This window comes from Rissa tridactyla, chromosome 14, assembly GCF_028500815.1.
Source record: "Rissa tridactyla isolate bRisTri1 chromosome 14, bRisTri1.patW.cur.20221130, whole genome shotgun sequence".
NCBI lineage: Eukaryota > Metazoa > Chordata > Aves > Charadriiformes > Laridae > Rissa > Rissa tridactyla.
The window spans coordinates 725,410-745,825 of NC_071479.1; the positions used below are offsets into that span (position 1 = coordinate 725,410).

The 20,416-nt window shown below is 52.2% G+C and overlaps 2 protein-coding genes across 9 annotated transcripts in view; both read left to right on the forward strand.

The window, feature by feature from the left end:
* Positions 1–944: 944 nt before the first annotated feature.
* AIF1L (allograft inflammatory factor 1 like) lies at positions 945–13,696 on the forward strand. 2 transcript variants are annotated; one of them, XM_054221030.1, is made up of 5 exons: positions 945–1,084; positions 6,025–6,091; positions 9,104–9,145; positions 10,315–10,477; positions 12,153–13,696. In XM_054221030.1, the coding sequence occupies exons 1-5, from the start codon at positions 1,007–1,009 to the stop codon at positions 12,238–12,240; spliced, it is 438 nt and encodes a 145-aa protein (XP_054077005.1). In that variant the 5' UTR covers positions 945–1,006; the 3' UTR covers positions 12,241–13,696. The 2 variants fall into 2 exon arrangements, with proteins under 2 accessions (XP_054077005.1, XP_054077006.1); XM_054221031.1 differs by lacking the exons at positions 945–1,084; positions 6,025–6,091; positions 9,104–9,145 and adding an exon at positions 9,660–10,214 and having other exon boundaries at positions 10,292–10,477.
* A 1,421-nt stretch (positions 13,697–15,117) lies between these two features.
* NUP214 (nucleoporin 214) overlaps positions 15,118–20,416 on the forward strand; it is a 44,650-nt gene continuing 39,351 nt past the window's right edge. For 6 of the 7 annotated variants that reach the window (XR_008469314.1, XR_008469316.1, XR_008469315.1 and 3 more), the window contains exons 1-7: positions 15,118–15,254; positions 16,653–16,848; positions 17,662–17,813; positions 18,064–18,268; positions 18,761–18,831; positions 19,171–19,234; positions 19,959–20,062. Coding sequence is in view for 2 of the 7 variants with exons in the window: in XM_054221025.1 (XP_054077000.1) it covers positions 15,213–15,254; positions 16,653–16,848; positions 17,662–17,813; positions 18,064–18,268; positions 18,761–18,831; positions 19,171–19,234; positions 19,959–20,062 (834 nt within the window). In the remaining 5 variants the exon portion in view is untranslated. Of the gene's footprint in view, positions 15,255–16,652; positions 16,849–16,919; positions 17,381–17,661; positions 17,814–18,063; positions 18,269–18,760; positions 18,832–19,170; positions 19,235–19,958; positions 20,063–20,416 lie in introns of those variants that run through there. The other variant, XR_008469318.1, reaches the window with a different exon arrangement.

Sequence of the window (20,416 nt, forward strand, 5' to 3'; positions counted from 1 at the left end):
TGAGATTGTAGGGGGAGCGAGGGCGCTGAGTGCAACCGCCTGCATTAGAGCCTGGCCAGGACACGCATCAGCTTGGTCCTGTCCATCCCGCGGTAGACGCTTTGTCCTGCTGCTCATGCTCCAGGGCTCACCCAGCACCGATTTAGTTTGGAGAAAAGGAGGCGGAGGGGAGATCTTATCGCTCCCCACAGCTACCTGAAGGGAGGTTGTAGCGAGGTGGGGGTCAGTCTCTTCTCCCAAGTAACGGGCAATGGGAGAAGAGAAGATAGCCCCAAGTTGTGCCAGGGGAGGTTTAGATTGGGTATTAGGAAAAAAAAACTTCACTGAAATGACTGTCAAGCACTGGAACAGGCTGCCCAGGGAAGTGGTTGAGTCACCATCCCTGGAGGGATTTAAAAGACGGGTAGACGTGGTGCTGAGGGACACGGGGTAGTAGTAACCTGGCGGTGCCGGGTTAACGGTTGGACTTGATGATCTTAAAGGCCTCTTCCAGCCATAACGACTTGCAATCGGCTGTGCTTTTGTCACACCACGGAGTTGCTCCCAAATAGCACCTTGCAAACCCGCCACCGCAACCAGGGCCGGGGACTCGAGCGGGGACCCCCGGGGCGGCGGTGCCGGGGGGGTGCCCCTGCCCGAGCTGGCCGCAGAGCGGCTCCCGCCGGTGCCCCGCAGCCGCTGCGCGCTAGGGGGAGACTGTCCCTTCCCGTCCCTCCCGTCGCGGGGAGCGGGGGGACTCGGCGGCTGGAAGCGGGGCCGCCCCGCTGCTTCCCCACCTTGCTCTGGACTTCGCAGCTCCCCAGCAAGAGCCCGCCGAGCGGCTGCACCCCGCGGGCACCGGGCTGCGCCGCCCCCCCCAACCTTCCCACCCCCGGCAGGAGCATCCCGGGGCGGGGAAGGGGTTAACGGCGGGGGCGGAGGGCGCGCACCGCCCGGCCGGCCCGGCCCGGCCCGGCCCTGCCCGCCCCTACTTAAGGCGGCGGCGGCGGCGGGGCGGCTCCGTGCGATGGCGGCTCCGCGCCGGCCGAGCGGCGGGGGGCTGCGGCGGGCCCCGCAGGACGGGCGGCTGGAGGAGATCAACAAGGTGGGGCTGGGGCCGACACCCCCCCCCTCCTTTCTTCCTGACCGGACCCGACCTTTGCGGGGGCGGCCCCGCGGGGGGCGGGCGGGCGGAGGGCTCCGGGATGGCGATGGGGATGGGGATGGGGATGGGGATGGGGATGCGGGCGGGGGCGGCCGCGCCGGCGCTGACCCGACGCCCGGTGGGGACGGGGGCTGGGGCGGGGGAGAAAGGGGAGAAGGCAGGGGCAGGTGGAGCTGCCCCCCCGTTTGTCTGTGCCCCCTTCGGAGGGGAATCCGGGTGGAGGAGGCAGGCGGTGGCTCTGCGGGGGCTGCTCTCCATCCCCTCCGCCCTGGGGCTGCCCCCGCAGGCGGCTCTCTTCCCCCTCCAGCGTCCGGGGGCTGTGGATGCTTGGTGGCCGGCTGCAACGACAGGCCCCTGGGGAACGTGGTCCAGCAAGAAAAGGAGCTATTGTTCTCTTGGAGGGGTTCAACCTCCCCTCCGCTGTACCGACTGCTTCGATCTCCTCTTCCAGGAGTGAGGAGTGCCTGCTGCTCAGGAGAGCTGACTCTAGCCTTTCTAGTTTTTTAATTGTAGCGGGTGAATGGGACACCCAGGACGGTTGGATGTCTCGCAAGCCTTGGGCAGGGGGAATGGCAGCTCCTGGATTAGTGCAAAGTACGCTGGGCTTCGTGCCCTTCATGCTGAGGTCAGGCAAGGTCCTCTCCCCAGAGCTTCTGGCTTGCCCCGTCCCTTGCTTGGCATGGCCTGTGGGGGCAGCTCTGTTGGCATCCCGCCCGGCCAAGGGTGGTTCTGAGGGTGGAAAGAAGGTTTTAACCTTGAAACAATCAACGATGGGATTTCTGGGTGGGTTCAGTGGTCACTTGCTGATACAGCCAGCGACACCTTGGTGTTACAGGTGGGGAAATCAAAGAGCTGCACAAGATGAGAGCCTGCAGGAGACGAGGGGTGGGCTTGCCCTCGCATTGACTGAGCAGTGAAAAGTGCCAGTATGTTCCTCTAGGCAGGGGTGAGGCAGTGGAGGTGAAGTTTATGTAGGTCACTGGAGAGGGAATTACGTGATTAGAAACCAGGAGGTGCTGTGCAAAAAGAGGTGCTGTGGAGTAAGGTGAAGAATAAGAGGATGTGGCTAAAAGGGAGCCTTTGAAACTTGCTGTTGGAAGGCAGGCACGACTCCCTGTGCCAAGGAGGTGCGTAGGTGGGTCTAAAGTGTCCCCTATAGCCAAGGTGGTGTTGACCCTTGGGTTGGGGAGGAAGGCAGTGTGTTGTACCTATTGCTGCAGTTCTTGCTGCTGCAGAGCCGTCCTCCAGCATCGCTCAGGCACGGGGTGGATACTTCAGCTGGTAGGAGCTGTAGAGACACTGCTCTGATGTGCCACTGCTGTGCCCCAGGGCTGGGTCTCTTCTTCCGCCCATGCAGGGGGCAGGCTCCTATCTCTCCTCTAAGTAGCCATCACTTCAGGCAAGCTTTTTCTCTGGGTGAGGTTTGGATGATAAAAAATGAAACAAGCTACATCCTGCTGATGGAGGTGGGAGCTGCTTGTTCACATCCTTGCAGCCCATGTGTTGGCTCAGTGCTAGGAGAAGGGATTTGAGCAGCTAGAAATCAAGCTGCAGATAGCACGGGTGGTGGCTGCCCACGGATCCTGAGCAGCCATCGAGCTGTAGCAGCTCTGGGCAGCAAACCCAGTGCTGCTGTGCTTCGCTTGCTCTGCATGGTGATGATGGGGGAGTTTGCTGTGAGCAGGCATGCAGGGAAGCGGCTCACGCTTCCCTCTGACACGCAGCTGATACTTAAACCCAGGCTGATACTGTGGCTGGAGCCAGGGAGGGGGTTTCCCAAGCCCTGAAGAGTCCCATCGCTGCAAAGCAGTAAAGTGCTGCTGATAAAACCTATCCGGCCAAATTCCTATCAGGCTTAATCTCATTGTCTCATCCTAACGATTAGGTCCCTCCCAGCCCTGTTTTCCTGGCTGGTTTCTACCCCAGAGCTCTCGATGGGATAAGGGTCTTTGGCAGGCAGTGTCCTAAGTGCACACATGCTGCTGAAGGACAGCTGAGTCCTGCTATTGAATTCTCTCTTCCAGCCTGAAACGCTCCTCTGGGATCCCCTCTTGGCTGTTCCCCTCTTTCTGGGGAACGGTGATCACATTGTTCAGCCTCGTGCATCAAGGTGGCGAGTCTAATCCAGCACAGATTAGTTTCAACCTAGTTTTACCCTGTAATGCGCTGGGCTGCGGGGAAGGAATTCAGCCTGCCCCAGAGCAGGTGCTGCTTCTCCCATCCAGGGCAGGCATGAGCATCCCTCAGCCCCTTCCCAGCCCCTCCACGCAGGGTGGCTGGTGTCAGGGGCTTAAACAGCCATGTGAGAGCTTGGCCTGTCGGCTGGAGCTGCCTTTTTGGGGAGGAAGGAAGGATTTGGCTTTGCTCATGTTGTCTTGCAGGTAGCTGGGACTTGCGTGGCTGAATTTATTGGCTTAGAAAAGTCTCTCTGCCCAAGAATGGCTGTTCAGGGCAGGAGCGGGGGAGAGGCTGGGGCTTATTAAGCAGTTCTTATTAATAGAACATGCCCCTTAAAAAGGGAGCTTTAGCAAAGGGCTCTAAAGAGGAACTTCAGCCATTCGGGCTGAGTCTGAGTCACTGGCCCTGGGGACTGAATTCCTGTGCCTATTATGAGTGTTTGCCTTATCGCAGTCACAGCCCGGCTTGCATACAATGTGGAGGGTGGAATGCCTTTGAAATACACTCCTCTGTTGCTTCCTTCAGTCTGGAGCAGAGCTGTGACGCTGGCGGGCTGTCCAGTTCCCCTCCAGTTGAAATGCAAGGGGACTGGATGCTGGGTGTGTGCAGTGTCACCCATCCTGCTCTCCTACTGCGCTGCCAGGGGCTGTTGCACCCCCGGGCACAGGTCCCTCAGCCATCCTGTATGGATGTAGCATTCCCTTTGGTCTTCTCCATTTCTGTGCTGCTACTTGCTCCCAGAGAAATACAGTGCTCTGCTTTCACATCCCCTGTCCTGCTGGTAGGAGGAAGCTGTCTGCTGTTCCTGCAGGGCAGAACGAAGCTGTGACCTGGTGGCAGGAGATGCTCTGGCCCTGTTTTGGTTCTCGGTAATGTTTGGCAAGTTCCTTCTCCAGCGGCTCTTCAGTGGCAGTAGGTAACACTACTCCCCTCTCTGGTGACTTCTGCTGCTGGCTGAGCCCAGGTCTCAAAGCTGAATTGGGCCCTTTGTGTCGGGCTGGCAAACGATACCCCTGGGTAGAAATAGCTGAGATAAATGAAATTGAGTTGGCAAAGGAGAGCGAAAGGAGGAACTGGGAACATTGCTTTTCACCACAGTTCTCAATTTGAGTTGGTGTCCATGGTGATAAAGGAAGTCCGTGTCACGCTGGTTTAGTGGGCATGGTCTCTGGTGTCCCATCTGGAGTTTGTGAGATGGGAGGAGGGGATGACAGTCACTTCTGTCCTAGTGGGCTTCCTACAAAACCTTAGTTCAGCTGCACAGAAAGGACTTGCCCAAGTGGTGTCTAACTGGCAGTGAAGGTTTGAGGCATTTGGACTCCTTGGGCAGGTCCAGGCTCCCCTGTCCTGGTGAGGAAGGAGGGAGCCACTCCAGGCGTGTGGGCTGGAGGGGACCGGAGCACATGCTGCAGGGTCAGGGTGGCAGGCGGTGACTGAGCGGGAAAGGCAGGGGCTGCCCAGCAGGAACCAGGCGTTGGCTTGGGGCTGCAGTGATGCTGGAGCTGGCCCAGCAGCTGGACTGGCACAGCTCATCACACCTGGGGACAGCTGGTTTCAGTCTTCCTTCTGGAAGAAATGAGAACATGCTCTGGAGGCTGACGGTCATTTGGGTTACTGGTGGCTGTGTGGACCTCCTGCAGCTGTGATGCCCTAGTGCCTGGAGACAGGGCTTCTCTGGGGGATGTGGTCTCAATCACAAGTGTTGCTGCCCCAGTACTACCAGTTCCAGAGATCCTAGTCTCTTGGCGACCCACTCCTGCCTGCCTTCTGAGCATGGAGAACAGTGGTGAGGAACGCATGCCTCAGCCCTTTATCCACTGTAGCCCCTGGAGGGGTTTTTATCCTGGACAGGCCATGCATAAGCCGTGCAGATGTTAATGATTTCTACGCTGAAGAATGTGGTGTTGTTGCTGAACACAGATCGAGCCATTAAGCCGTGCTGGGCTCGCTGGAGCTGGGCGGGGTGGGAGGGCAGAGACGGGAGCGAGACCCCGTCGCTCACAGCTGCGGGGGGGTGTTATTGGCAGGGCATAGTGGTGGAGCTGGCTGAGCAAGTTGTGGTCTGTTCTCTCTGGTACCTGAGGGTTTTTGAGGTGGCGCTAGGGACGAGTGACCAGAACTGACCCAGGATTTCCTCTCCAGCCTGAGTAGGGTAGCGGGGGAAAATATATAGAGAGTTCGAGAGAGTGGGAGCCCTGTTCCTTCCCCCCGCCATCCTCTCTTGGGTACATGATGTTCTGCAAACATTGCCTGTTCTGTTTGCCAGCCCTGAGAGTTATCCAAGAGTTCGAAATCCCTGAGATCAGAGTGCTTTCTGCAAGGAATGGGAGCCCTTGCTGGGAATAGGTGCCTGATCCATGTGCTGTGAGTGCTTAAGCAGAGATGAGAGGAGCTGAAACCTTGGGTGAGCAAGAAGAGAGGGTTTCATGCAGTTATTCCAAAGGCACGTGGGGTCCAGTCCTCCCTCAAGCTGTTGATGGTGAATGTGAGACACCAGAGGCATTCCCCTTGCACTGGAACGTTAGTGACAAGGTGTGGAGGGATTCAACCCATTTTCAAGTCTCCTGGCACTGTTGCTCAGATGTGGCTCTCTGGGAATTGCATACGTCTTCTGGGTAATGTTCCATTTGTACATGCCCTATAGGGTGTTTTCCTTGATATCTTTAACCTTGGGATACTTTTTTTTTTTCCTTATGTTTTAGGAATTTCTCTGTGACCCAAAGTTCAGTGATGAAGAAGATCTAGAGACGAAGTTGGCAGTGTTCAAAGGTGAGAACTGGAGGGTTTCCCTGTCTTTTCAGACTGACTCTTTGCTCTGAATGGATTCTTTTCCTCGGCACTTGGATCTTACCAGCCTGAGACTCCTTGCCAAATACAAGTGCCTGAGCTGGGATGGATGCCTCCCCCTTGCCTGTGGGACTCAGTGAAACTCCCTGGAGAGCTGGTTTTCCCACACGAGCCTTTGTGCTTCCCCCACTTGCGGGGCAGGGACATGTCACCCTGCAGACATTCTGTCTGGAGGCTGCTATTACCGCAAAACCTGCTGCGTGGGCAAAACCCAGGGGAGCAGCAAAGGAGGATAGTTTCTGTCTAGATACCTAGACAAGCTAGCTGGTGCCATGGACGATGCAGTAGCTGAACTCTTTTTTTACAGTGAGGAGGAGGACAAATTCCCACAGAGCAGAGGTCTTGGCTGCTTCCTGAAGGACTTGGGGACTTTCTCTCCCCAAAAGTTTCTTCAGTCTGACCTGGTCCTTCCTAAGCCCCTCGGTACCAGAAGCAGTAATGTGTCTCTAGTCCTGGCCAAAGCCTAACTCCCGTGGGTCAGCAGATCTGGGGCTTAGGTTTGGCCCATTTGCTGGGAATGGGGGATAGAGGAAAAAGCCTAGGGTCCTCTGCAGCTTGTCCCCAAAGTGGTTACAGGACAAGATTTGGCAGGGCTGGTCTGGGTGCATCCGCTTGCTTTCCAAGCAGTGGCTGAAGGCAGTTGAGAAAACACCTTCTGCATCACAGTGCCCTCAAGGTTTGTCGTCAGCCTGGCTCTAACCAAATAAAGCCTGACCTTGCTTCCATTTCAGACATTGTCTGCTATGTCCCTTTTGAATTTTGGCTTTGCAATCCAGCGTGGAAGAAGCTGGCTGGGTATTTATGGTCCCTTACCCTGCTGGGCACAGAGGAGCCTCCTGTGCTCCCCGTCCTTTTTCTGTTGCCTTTTGTATGGCTTTGGCTTTTGGCTGCAGCCCCGCATTATTTTTCCCATCACAATTGGGGCTCTTCAAACATTGCAACTGTAGGTCACAGGCGCAGAATTCCCTGTAACGAGAGCCTTTGGCATCTCCTCCCGCTGCCTCGTGAGCTTGCCTCCGTGGCCTGTCCCACTCTCCAACGCCTCCTCCGGCTCCTCCAACAATCGGCTCATTGTGTGATGATGGGGGAGCGTTTCTTCTCTGCCGTCCTTCCCTCTGCCCTCCCCATCCGGGCCGGGGGAGCCCCCGTGCAGTGTTTGTGTAAACGCGTTTGTGAGGGGAGGGACCATGCGTGGTTTTGCCCCACCAAATCCCTGCAGCTGGGATGGGAGGGAAGGATGAATGTGCGAGCTGAGGCTCAGAGTGCGATGATGTAAAGCTGCCTCTGTTCTCTGCGCACTTGGCTAAGTGTCAGCTGAGAAGAAAAGAAAACATGTGCTGGGCATGGACACGGCAGAGCAGGGTTTGTGTCCCCGAGCACATGCCGAGGTGCCTGACCCCTGCCCAAGGAGGCGGCAGTTCATTTGCACAAGGTCGTTATGGTGGGGCAGAGCGTGGGGAGAGCCAGTTCCACATCAAGCATCGCTTTGGCCCCTAAGCTCATGTGTGACAGCCCCAATTTTGTCTAGGATTGGTTGCTTAACGCTTGAAGGAAGACACTTATTCCTGCCTGAAGCATGAACAGCTTTGGCTTGTACCTGCTACGTCCGTAGGTCTGTCCTGGTCAGCTCGTGACAGTCCTAATCCACCAGCTGAGACCCAGGTGAAGACATGCCAAGCCACTCCTCTGCCTCCTGCCTGGAGCTGCCCATCAGTCCAGTTAACCCAGCACTTTCCTGCAAAAGCACAGGTCCCGGGAAGGCTCCGATGTGTGAAATAGCACCTCTTCCCTTTGGCTCCTTAAATTTGCCTGCCACTCCTCTGTTCACGTTCGTCTGCTTGCTGCTGTCCCTGGAGCACAGGCAAAAGGTCTTTTCCTTGGGGGAAAGGAGCAGCTTGGGAGCTCTCACTTAATTTGAGCCCTCCGAGGCTGTTCCGGGGAGTGAGTGCTAACTGCAGGGCAAGTGGAGATTTCTCCAGCTCAGCGTGGATGGACGGTGGCAGCAGGCATCTTGCTTTTCTCAGTTAGCAGAACTTGAGATGATGGGGGGCCCCCTGCGGCGCTAGGAGCTGTATTGTCTGTAAGACAGACAAATCCTTGCCTGAAGACCTTAAAGTCTAAATGGGGAACAGCCAGCAAGGGGGGGTGGGGGGTAGGAAGCACACAGGTGTGCCATTTCAAAGGTCAGAAGCAGCACAGGACTGAAATCCTGATTTTTCTAACTCAAATCGGTGCTGTCTGTTACAGCATGTGAGTTTTTGTCCTCAAAGCTAACCAGACCTTCTTGAGCAGGCTCTGCCTTTCTCTGCGGATGCTGGACTTGCCTGATTCAGCAGTGTTTGACAGCAGGCTGGAAGGGCAAACAACCCGCTCCAGCGTAACTGCTCGTAGGCGTGTTCTTGGCTTTGCCCTACTGATGTGGCCCTTGAGCATCTCTGCTGGCAGGCGCCGCTCTGGGAGCGCAGCACAGCATTGGGAGGACTGTAGAGTCTGTCCCTTGCTGTTGGAGGCAACTACATCATTTAATCCCCCTCCTAATCCGATCAAGCTTCATCTTGGGAGTGCTCAGGGTTTGTTTTCCTTGCTACTCCTTCTGGGAGGCTGTTCCAGAGCTTTGTTTTTCTGGCTGGAAACCGTTTAACGCTACTCACGGCTAGTTGATACCTTGTTCTCATGCCAGTGTTTTCCTTCAGCTTAAATGAAAAGCAGCCACAATTAAAGAGCACTTAACTCTAGAGCCCTGGAATTGAGATAAGGGCACTAAAACAAAGGTCTTGAGTTGGTCTCCCTGGCTGAACTGTTTGCGTCTAGCAATATAGCGATCTGATTCCCCAATCTTATTTTTTTTTTCATTGCTCTAAGCAGGCAGCACTCCAAAGCCCTGCATACACCCTGCTCTAGCATCCTGCTAACTTGCTTCTCGGTCTCTTCCAGAGAAGTACATGGAGTTTGACCTGAACAACCAAGGCGAGATCGGTGAGTGACTTGGGGATGCTGGAAAAGCAACAGCCTGCGGTGGCTGCTGCTGTATCTGCTGCTTCCCTCAGCACTCATGTTGCTGAGGCGGAAAACCCATGGGCTGCTCCTGTCTCCAGCCTCGCTCGGCTCTTGATCCCCAGCCAGGGGCTTCCTTGGCTCTCCATCCCCTGCCTCTCAGCTTTCTCAGTCTCTCCTCACCTGCTTCAAGATCTAAGCTCTTCTCAGTTCTGTTCTCCTCCTGAGTCTGCTTAGCTCCTCCACTTCTTTCTGCTCTAAATGCCTTTTATAAAAATTCATTTATTGATTTATTTTCTCCCTGTTTCTCCACTGAGGCCGCCTTCTCAATCCTCAGCATTTCCAGGGCTGGGAAGCTGCAGGGCTTGGACAATCCTGGGTTTTGCCTGGCTTGAGGCAGAAACTGTATAAACCCACGAGCACTTCTAGTGCAAAGAAGCTCTTTGCTTTGCTGGGAGGGGAGCGGAGGGAAGCAGGGGACTTGGGTGTGAGTCTGTCTCAGCGGAGCAGCCCTGGTTTGAGTCCAGAAAACACCGGTTACACAAAGATCCAGCCTTCTCCAGGCCTGAAGTGTAATCGCTGTACGCTGTACCCTTCCAGGAGGCTCCTGCCTCGCTCCCCTCCTCCGTCAGTCCTTGCGCTGAAGTAAAGCCTGTGGGGAGCGGGAGGGGGCCTGACTCAGGGCTGCACTGCCTTTTCCGGGAGGGAAGGGGCCGCAGGTCTCAGCAGGCAGCAGAGCAATGGAAGGAAATGGCCTGTGGCGATGGGCAGGGGCACCCGCTCCCCACAGCCTGTTTGTCTCCAGCTTTAGCCCCGGCGTTGCTTCCCTCCTCCCAATCTTTGTGATTCTTGGCACCATGCTCTGAGCTAGAGAGCAGTGTGTCTGGAGCACTTGGAGAGCTGTCCTTCTTCTGTGTGTCTGGTGCTTTTATCTTGAGCTGCAAAAATGGGAAGTGATGCTCTGTGCTGGGCAGCACAGCAGCGGGCTGTACTGGAAGGCTTCTGTTGGCTTTCAGCAACAGCTTAGTGCTGTCAGACTCGGGATCTGCAGGTGAGTTGGTCTAAGATGGGAACCCATGCCTGTGTCCCTGGGCTTGGTCTGTACTCAGTGTGGTCACCTCTCGACAGCACCGATTGCCTTGCTCTTGCAGATTTGATGTCTGTCAAAAGGATGATGGAGAAGATGGGGGCCCCAAAGACCCACCTAGAACTGAAGAAGATGATCTCTGAGGTGACTGGAGGGGTTAGCGAGACCATCTCGTACCAGGACTTTGTCAACGTGATGCTTGGGAAACGTTCTGCTGTGCTTAAACTGTGAGTGTCCCTGGGAGGGAGCTGGGGAGACATGGGACCTGAGCTGGCGTGTTGGGGGAGCAGAAGCTGTTCTGGCTGGTGGAGGTGGAGCTGTGCATGCCTGGTGTTCCTGGAGGGGAGATGAGGGCCTTTGTGAAGTGGGAGTTTGCAGAGAGACGTGCGGGGGTGTATAAGCCCATGCCTGGGCTGAGCAGTGTGAGTGCTGACAGCGGAGCTGCCTGCTGTGTGTTAGCACAGGCTTCCTCCCACGTGCTCCGATTCTCCCCTTTCCTGAGGGTGTGCAGGCACTCAGCACAGCGGGGCTTCTTCCCGTCTCTTCCCTGTGGCTTCTGCTGCCTTTGGGGACACAGGCTCCCTCCGAATGGTGGCAGAACTTGAGCAGTAAATGGTGGTCCTGCCAACAGCAGTTGGCTGGCTCCTGTTTCCCGCAGGATGCTCCCTCACTGCCTGATTTTGGAGAGACGGGCAGTAGATGGAGACGGGACACATGCTTGAAACAGCTGGCTTGTGCTGGGAGAGGTTTTCTGCGGTACAGGCTGCCAGCACTAGCCTCCCACGGCCCCCTCTGCCCTCTCGACAGGGCTCTGAAAGTCCTGCTGTAACAAATGGCTTCCGAACACTTGCTTGGCTCCATCTCCACCCCATTGAAGCCTGGCTTTTCCTTTCACAGCCACAGAGGCTGGCCCTGCTTTTCTGTCTGTAACCACCATGAATAGGAGCGGCTCCTCTCCATCCCCCGTACCCCTTTCTGAAGGCAGCTTTAGAAGCACAGCCAGCTTTCAGGGCAGGTTGGGAGGAAGGATCTTGCCTTCCACCTCTCACATGGTCCCTCTCAGCTGGTACGTGCTTGCTGGTGATGAGTCTCACCTCTCCCCACTGAGTGCCCTGTGTCTGCGTGTTGGGATGCTCCTCTTCCAAGCACACACAGACTTCTGGCATCCCTGCTCCTCCTTTCTTTCCCCACAGAAGCAGGCTGAGCCTGCAGCCTGTCCCGTATCTTCCATCCTTCCTCCCAACTGCAGCAGCTTTCACAGATGGGTCCCTTCTCTTGCTAACTGACGCCCCATTGTCTGCTGGATTCTTTAGAGCAGGAGCAGAAATGTAAAACTCGTGCCGAGAGCAGCGCAGTCCTTTGATCCAGCATGGCAGCTGGCATTCCCAGCGTAGCTGCAGTCCTCAGGGAGGAAGACAGTGCTGGTGGTTGCAAAATGCTTGGGATTCTTCTAGCCAGTGCCTTGCGCCTTGTCTCTGCCCTCTTCCCTGGCTGTAATTGCTGTCGCTTGCTTGATGTTGGCTTTTGAATGTCCTGCTCTGTGGTTATGTACAAGGTGGGCCAGGGATGCTATTTGTTTTTACGCATCAGGAGCACTTGGCGTGCAGTGTGTTCCCAGGGGATTTCGGAAGTGGCTGTGTAAATAAAACGTGCTAATCCTCTGGGCTCTGAGAGGAAAACCAGCAGAGGCTTTGGGAACCCACTCCTGGAAGCTGCTGGGAAGCAGAGCTGCCTGCCAGGCTGGCAGCACTGCCCCCTCTTGGCTTTCCCTTCTCTTAACTATTGGGTGCCCCTTGCATAGAAGGGAGATGCTGTTTTTCAGCAGATAAAATAATCCCATTCCCGATGATGAGTAAAGGTGCACCTGCTTTTCTCATTGGTATTACCTGTTGTGTTTTGCAGGGTCATGATGTTTGAAGGAAAAGCCAATGAAAGCAACCCAAAACCTTCTGGTCCCCCTCCAGAGAGAGACATAGCCAGCCTGCCTTGAAGAGGACAGGCTGAAACATTGGCACCGTTTGCTTTGCTGGTCTGTAACAGAGATTACCTGTGCTTTGTTACTCTTTACTGTGGACAGTCCTAGTTCTCAACTAACCTGCCTTAGAGGAACAGCAAGGGAAGCTGGAGGCGCTCAGCTCGTGTCTTTCTGCTGCATCCCTTAGCCAATGTGATCTGTTAGACAGAAGCTGTAGTACCACGTGTAATGTGAGACCAAAAAAAAAAAATCTTGTGATTTTACTCTTTCCTCTGCCCTTCCCGCGTTTCTCAGATGAGGAGCTACTTTTCTCCCAGCGTATGGATTCAGAGCTGTGCTTGTCACCACAGGTTCCTAAAAGGCTTTGCTGCCAGACATTGAGTGCTTCTCTGGCAAAGCCCCTGAGAGTGGCTTCATGGGTGCAAAGAAATAAGTGCCTTCTCTGCTCCATCCTATGCCTTCTGACTTTGGACTAGTCCTTCCCCTCCTGACCTCACGAAAACAGGAGTCAGGCTCCCACCTCTGTGGCCTTGTCGCATGCTAGGTGGCCGTGGGAAGGTGCACGGACACCAGAGGTGTGCATGGACACCAGAGGTCTGCCTGCAGGGCCTGTGAGCTTGGAGGTGGGCATGGCTGACTGCGGGTTCAGCTTCTGTCTGCTCCGTGGGTTCATCCTGCAGTCAGATCTCAGTGGGTCCAACACCAGCCACTGCAGGTGAGGATGATTAAAGCTGCCTTAGGGGCCACCTTCCTGAGAAATCTCTACTTGGATCCGATCGGGAGCCTGACCTCTGAAGGGGTCGTTGTCTGTCCTGCCCATCGAGCGTAGGAACGAGCCCGCTGTTATGCCTGCACAGCCCCTCGGGAAGGTCTAGGGGAAATTAAACCTTCAGGTGAAAGGAAGCTGGGTGACTCAACTGTGAGCCCTGCCAGACCAGTTGCAGACGACGATCTGTCCTCACGCAGCTGCTCTGTCCCTCTGATTTTTGCAGACCTCCCTGTATGTGTTTCAGCTTGGTCCCCTGGGCCACCGGGTGCGTTTCCCTGAGGGATAAGCCCTCAAGTCTGCAAAATAAGAATGGCTGCAAGTGTGGAGTATGAGCTGGGATCCAGATGTAGCTGGGCCTGTGCTATCCGCGCTCTGCCTACTGCGGGGATTCTTGCTCTACGCACAATTTCTGGAATCCAGATGTTTGCTCTTTGCCCTTTCCCTACTCTTTTCTTAAATGTTCTTGGCAGCTTTTAACTTTTTTTAAATCATGGTTTAATAAATAAACTTTTTAAAGGAAATACAGATGATTAACTCTACTAGGCTGATTGTTCCTGCCAAAGGCTGCACTTTTAAATAAAAAAACCAAAACATTCTTACTACTGTTTGCATGAAAACCAAAACTGTAATGGAGAGGAAAAAATTATAAGCAAAAGCAGCATTAGTCTGCTTTAAGGACTGAAAATAAATCTTCTGAAGCTACACTGTGTGCCAGTGTATTTAGTTTAGCCCCTCCGAAGCTCGGTCCATATGATTGGTTGCAGATTAAGTGAGCTGGTTTCCAAGTCTGTTAATATAAACCCTTAAAGAGATCCTGGAGATAGGTTTGGACTGCCCTGATCTGATCTTTATCTGTAATAACTGACTGAATGCCATGGAGTTGGTGTTAGGAAATGCAGAGGCCACCTCCTGAAAGCTTTTTTTCCTGACTTACTGAAAGAAAGCAGGTGGCTGTGCTTGTTTTAAGGAATAACTTGTTTATCAAGAGTAGGCACTGGCAATGCCTCTCTTCAAAGAGTTGGTTTTTTTTTTTTCTTTAACCTCTCTGCTCTTGAAGCAATTGCCTGAGGTTGTTGTCTGATGTATCAAAATGGAGACCAGGCTTCCTCGGGGAATGACTGGGTACGCTTTTTCCATGTGTTCCTCAAAAGGACAGAATTGCCCTTAGATCAGAGCCCTGTGTCTGCTTTCTGCTGCCTGTTAGCCCCCGGGAACGCACCTGCTTTTCTGGGCTATGTGTGTTAAAGCTGCTGTTCGGTTAGAAAATAAAGGGAGCATATTACACGAGGGAAACTTGGATGTGATTTGCCACAGTTCAGGTCACTGCCCAAAGCCATCACTGCTTTTGTGTCTGTGGAAATCCTTGTCCTTCTGGTCCTGGAAAAGAGAAGCGTAACCTGCTAGAGCTAAGAACAGCCTTTCTCAATGTGTCCTTGTCCCCACAGGGATAAGTGTTCAGGTGATGCACCCCCAGTGCTGGCACTCTGAGTGGGGGCTGAACCCCCTGAACTTGAGGTAGGAGGGAACAAGGGAAGAAACGCAGGTCCTGCTGGAACGGAGAAAACACAGGCTGCTTTTGCATGGCCCTGGAGTACAGTAAGGCTGTCCCTGCCCACAGAGCTTCCTTGTTTCAGCTCACTCACACTAACTGTGTGCTCCCACTGCAGCCCATGCTAAGGGAGTGGGGTTTTGCTTAGAGTTGCGGTGACACTAGACCTCTGCTGTGGAGAAAGCATTAAAGCGCCTTACCAGGGTGGAGCAGGGACACGACATGCTCCACCATGGCACAGCTGGGAGAGCTGGCCTGCTGGCAGCCACGGCCCGTCCCCTCAGGGTCTCCGGGGGCAGACCCATCGGGCTGGTGCTCCTCGGGGCTGAGACAGTGCAGCCTGCAGCACCCACCGCGACCGGCTCAGGCCCCACCTCAGAACGTAAGAAAAAAAGGGTTTATTAAACACAGCCGGTTGCTCAGCCTTGCCGTGAGGAGCTGGCGTTTATCCTCCGTTCCTTTAGCCCCCTGGCGCCGCCGGAGCCGAGCGCCGACCAGGCGGGGCCCGCTGGAGGACTCCCGCCGCCTCAGGCCGCCACGGAGCACCGAGAGCTGGGGCTAGAGCGGCCCCGCCGGAAGCGGAAGTGAGCGCACTGGCGGGCGCGCGGGGGTTTCCCGGCTGTGCGCAGGGCGGCGGGGGCCGCAGGCCTCGGGGCTGCCGGCGCCGCCATGGGGGACGATATGGACGTGATCCCGGAGCGGGAGATGAAGGTGAGCGGCGAGGGGAGAGCAGGCGGACTGTGAGGGGGCAGCCCGCGGTGGTGGGGGGTGGGCTCGGGCGGTGGGGCAGTTGACAGGCGGTTTGGCTCGGGCCGGGGGTGTTGGTTTGGGCCTGGAGGGGGGCGGCAGGCCGTGGTGGGGGCTTGACTCGGGCCGTGAGGGGAGTGGGGCTTGGGAACGGCTAGGCCTGGGCTGTGGGGGGTGGTAGTCTATGTAGGGGGTTTTGGTTTGGGCAGTGGGGCTGACAGGCCAGTGGGGGTGCTGGTGTTGGCGGGGGCCTTCTGAGGGATCCGTGCAGGGCTTGTGAAGCACCTGAGGACTTTTTAGTAGAGTCTGGGACAAGCCCGTGGAGTGGAAGTGGGAGAGGCTGGCACGTTCTGTGATGGAGGGGGGTCTTGGTAACACCTGGGGGAGGAGAGGTAGAATGTGTCAGTTGGAGGAACCTTATTTTTGGGAGAGGAGTGATGTGTTTCTTAGTTCTCCTGGCAGCATGCCTTGTGCTAGGAATCTCCTGGTTTTGGGAACAGCGTGTGTGGTTGTCTGCTGTGGGACAGTGTAAATTGGAGTCTCGCTGTGTGGTGCCAGCCGAGCCCATTGCTGTGTCTCCTGGGGTGTTACTGTGAGGCTGTATAAGCAGGGACACGGAGGGATGGATTCCTGAAGCCCATGTGGATCTTTGTGCACCTGCTTTCTGCTCAGGCACCTTCAAAACCAAGGCAGTTGAGCTATTTGTTTTATAAAAGTGTCTGAGTTTCTACAGCCTCCTGAGGCTGCAGGAACATACTTACTCAGTGCTTTGGCAATAATTTGGAAATAAAATTCAGATGGCTGATTTGAGTTACTGGCATTAGATCCAGTGCTCCGCTCAACAGTTGTCACCTTGGGAAGAGAGACTCATTCCTAAGGGGAACCTCAAGTTTTGCAGGTAATAGTGCAACTGCTGTTTCTTAATTCAGTTTGGTTTTTACAGTTTTTATCTCTCACGCTATTTTTGTTTTCCTCCTTTTACAAAAGGACAATGTAAATTTTGAGAGAAACTTTTCCCCTTTTCTTTCTTTTTTCTTCTGTATCTGTTGGCTAGTTTTGGTATATTTCTGAGAAGGTTAGATGTCTCGGACAGATTCAGCCCCTACAGGTTTTATGAACATAGGCACTGGGTAGAGGGAGATTCAGCCAATGGAAAAAATGTGTTGTGATCTCAGTCTTTCTTAGATGAGACAGAAAATGTGATGGGATGGCCAGTGACAGCGTGGGTGTGAACTCTGCCATGGCAAGTGTTTTGCAGCTCTCGTTGGAGAGGCTTTTCAACTTACTGTCTTAGAGAAACTGGAGTAAACTATTCCCCTTTGCCAGCATATGTATAGCTACCTCCCAACTCTCTTACAACAGGATTTTCAGTTCAGAGCACTGAAGAAGGTCCGCATCTTTGATGCTCCGGATGATCTTCCCAAAGAGCGCTCCAGTCTCCTTGCAGTCTCTAACAAATACGGGCTGGTCTTTGCTGGTGGAGGAACCAGCCTGCAGATCTTTCACACTAGAAATCTTCTCATGCAAAACCAGCTGGGAGAAGATCCCAATAAAATCGGTAAGGCACACTTACGGCTTGTGGTCTTTGCAGAGACAGCTTTGTATGGGTTTTTATGATATGGAGCTCTTGGCTTCTGATACAGTCCTTGTCATGCTCTTTCATGCGTTTTGAAATTACCAAGTTTTCTTGCATGAGAAGGCAGGAACAATATTTGCTGTACCTTTAGCTGAAATGAAGTTGGGAGCACGTCACCAGGATGCTCTGTGCTAGCTTTTGTTCAAGCGTCATTCAGGTTTGGTCACTTGTGTTCACTGCCATATGGTGAGGTTGACTTTTCCTGCCCCTCTCCTTGCAGCCATGTACTGTCTTGGTAGCCAGTCTTTGAGCTGTGATACTGTGCATCAGGGATGCATTTGAGTGGAGGGAGAGAGTTCTTGCACTGAGTCATCCACTCTGGCTAAAATACTGTCCTGCAAAGGAGAAGGCAATTGCTGTTCCACCACACAAGTGCAAAATAACACCAAAGTGCAAAAGGGTTTTTGTTTTCCCGTTGTGCTTAGTAATGTACCTGAGGTATTCATGTGCATACGTAAGTAAAACCAAAAATCTGTCCACTTATTTTTCCTCCAGGTTACTGAGGAAGGAAAGCGGAATTTACTTTTCTTAGGAATTTGGCAACTTTTGAGACTGTATTGATAGAGATGAAGGGGTTTGCTGTCACTCAGTTTTTCTGTCAGCTTTGACAGCTGCTGTTAATAGGACTGGTGATTTTTGCATAAACTCGTTCTAATGGTATTGTTTTACAAGAACAGTTCTTGCTATTTAAATTTTTCCCATCTGTTCTGTCTTCCTTTCCTTTTGTGTTTTAAGTGGAGAATGTTCAGAGTACCTTAGTTCCCATGAAGTTTCCTGTGCAGCACCTGGCTCTGAGTTGTGATAATCTCACGCTGTCCGTCTGTATGATGTCCAGTGAGATTGGTTCCTTCATTGGCTTCTTTGATGTCCGCACATTCTTAAATCAGGTAAAGCATATGCAAAGTGGTTTTTAATTTTTTTTCGAGTTACAACAGGAGGAGAGGCATGCCTTGGGTGGGATTTTGTCTCTATGGGAAATACCTTGTAAAAGATTTGTTCAGTAAATTCAAAATCTGCTTCCTATTTTTATCAGTCATTAATTTATAGGAAGGTCAAAACCGCTTTGGATTATGACTTTGGGAGAACTTTGTTTTGTGCTCAGCTTCAAATGTCTCATGTATTTGTCTTTCCTAAAAGGCAAAACAGCAGAAACGTGCATTTGCTTATCACAAACTGGCCAAGGACTCGGGAAGTACAGCAATGGTTAATGACCTGAAGTGGAACCCCACTAGTCCCGCCATGGTGGCCATCTGCCTGTCCGATGGCAGCATCTCTGTCCTGCAGGTCACAGACTCTGTGAAAGTGTATGCCACGCTGCCTTCCTCTGTAGCTGTTACATCTGGTGAGTGGCAGCCTCGGATAGCGTACAGAATGTCGGACACTGAAAAATAGAAGCAGATTGATTGGTGTAAAAAATTGACAGGCTATTTGTTGGGGGAGGTGGTTTCTTAAAAAAAAAAAAAAAATCTTCACAAAAAGGAAGGACTTAAACTCCCTAAGACTTGGAAAACGTGTTGTAACGTAACTACTCTTTCCCAGTTGATTGGAGGGGCTGCATCTTCTGGATTAGTCAAATATGCCCACCTGTGGTTTGTGCTGTCTTAGGCTTTACTGTTATTTCTAAGGAAGCATGCAAATAAGAGTCATCATCTGTTGGATTTTCATCTGTACAGTCTTGCTTTGTCAGTGACTGAATGACTCCCTGTTTGTTTAATTCAGATTCATGTTTCTTTGCCAGGCAAAAATAAGGGGTTTTAATTTATTGGTCCTGTGTTTGTGGGGCCTTGTAACTCTCCCGTTTTTTAGTGCTAATGAAATTATTTTTTTTGCTTAGTTTGTTGGAGCCCAAAGGGAAAGCAACTGGCTGTAGGGAGGCAAAATGGCACTGTGGTTCAATATCTTCCTGTAAGTATTGTTGCTAGTAAGGCCTTATGTCTGTTCCCTAGTTTGTAATATGCTTTATTTTCTTTGCATCGCAAGCTAAAGAATTTGGTCAAGTGGCACATGGTGTGAGCCATAGGAAGTTGTCCAAGTGCTGCAGTAATATTAAAATGTCTTAGACCAGTGCTGGGTTTAGTTTAAGGTTTGCACCTGCCACTTAAATGTCATGATTTGAGTGGCACATGATGAGTATTAAAGAGTGGGTGAGTTGCTCTAAACCACTTCTCTGGGCTTTCTGCAGAACTTGCAATTGGCTTGCTTTGGTGTCTTTTTCTTTGTACTTAAGAGTGGTTTTATTTGCAGAGTCTGCAGGAGAAGAAGGTAATCCCTTGTCCTCCCTTTTATGACTCTGACAATCCTGTTAAAGGTACATCTTTTTATTTCTTTTTAACTTGTTTACTCTTGTAAAATATTTTTACTCATTCCTCCTCATGTTATATTTAGTTATAGCAGCCCTATACTGCATTTGGTTACATAATTGCAGTGTGATTTTAATTATTTGGAAAAAAATAGTTACATGCTTTAGCTGTGGGCTGTGTAGAAAAAATACCAGTTGGCCAGAGTCCTTGTCTATTTCTAGAATATTTTGAGTATGAATTTTAAAAGCCGTTTTTCGCTCACTGGTGTGCTAGGCAGTACTGTCACAAGTAATCTCCCTTTAGCATGAAGACTTCTGGATATAAATTCCATTCTTATATTCGGTGTGAGCTTCATCTCATCATTTTAACTCTTCAATAAAATGTCAAAGTAGTAAGTTTAGAAAAGCAGAAGCACTTCATTTGGATATGCCAGAACATCATCCACGTTTGGAAACACTGGCATTGTCTTGCCCGTGAAATCGTCAAGCCAATCAATACATTCTTTTGGTTTGTGTTTGAAATTTCTGGGATCAAATGGCTTTCTCCCTAATAAGACTGATGTTCTGCAGACAGATCATTGAAATTCGTTATCTTGATAGTTTAGAAGTTAGTGACTCTTTGTTTGTTTGTTCATCGTTTACTTTTGTGTGCTGTGCACAGTTAAAATCAAGATACAAGGAAGTATAATTCTGAAATGTTTCTGGCTGAGGTATTTGTTTCTTTCTCTTTCAGTTTTGGATGTACTGTGGATTGGCACCTATGTCTTTACTATCGTATATGCAGCAGCTGATGGGACACTGGAAACGCCTCCAGAAGTGGTCATAGCCATATTGCCTGTAAGTGCCAGCAAGTCATGATGACAGAAATGTTTGTTGCTTATTTTTGACTGGTTTCTTACAATGGCAAGTTGCTTTTGTTATTCACATTGGCATCATGTAGAATTCGAGTTTGGTGCTACTGTAAATCATAGTTTTAGGGTTGGGGGGACTGAGTGGAGGAAGTGGTATCCACTTGAAAACCAATCAATAGCCTGTTCTCTGCTGAGATCAAATTATGATGTGAAGACTTTCAGCCTCTGAAGTAAACACTTGGGAAGAAAACCTTACTTGATGTAGAGTTCTGATGGCCTTTTTCTGTTTAGGTTAGGGAAATTTTTAGGCCTGATGATATGCCCTTATTTAGTATCAGAT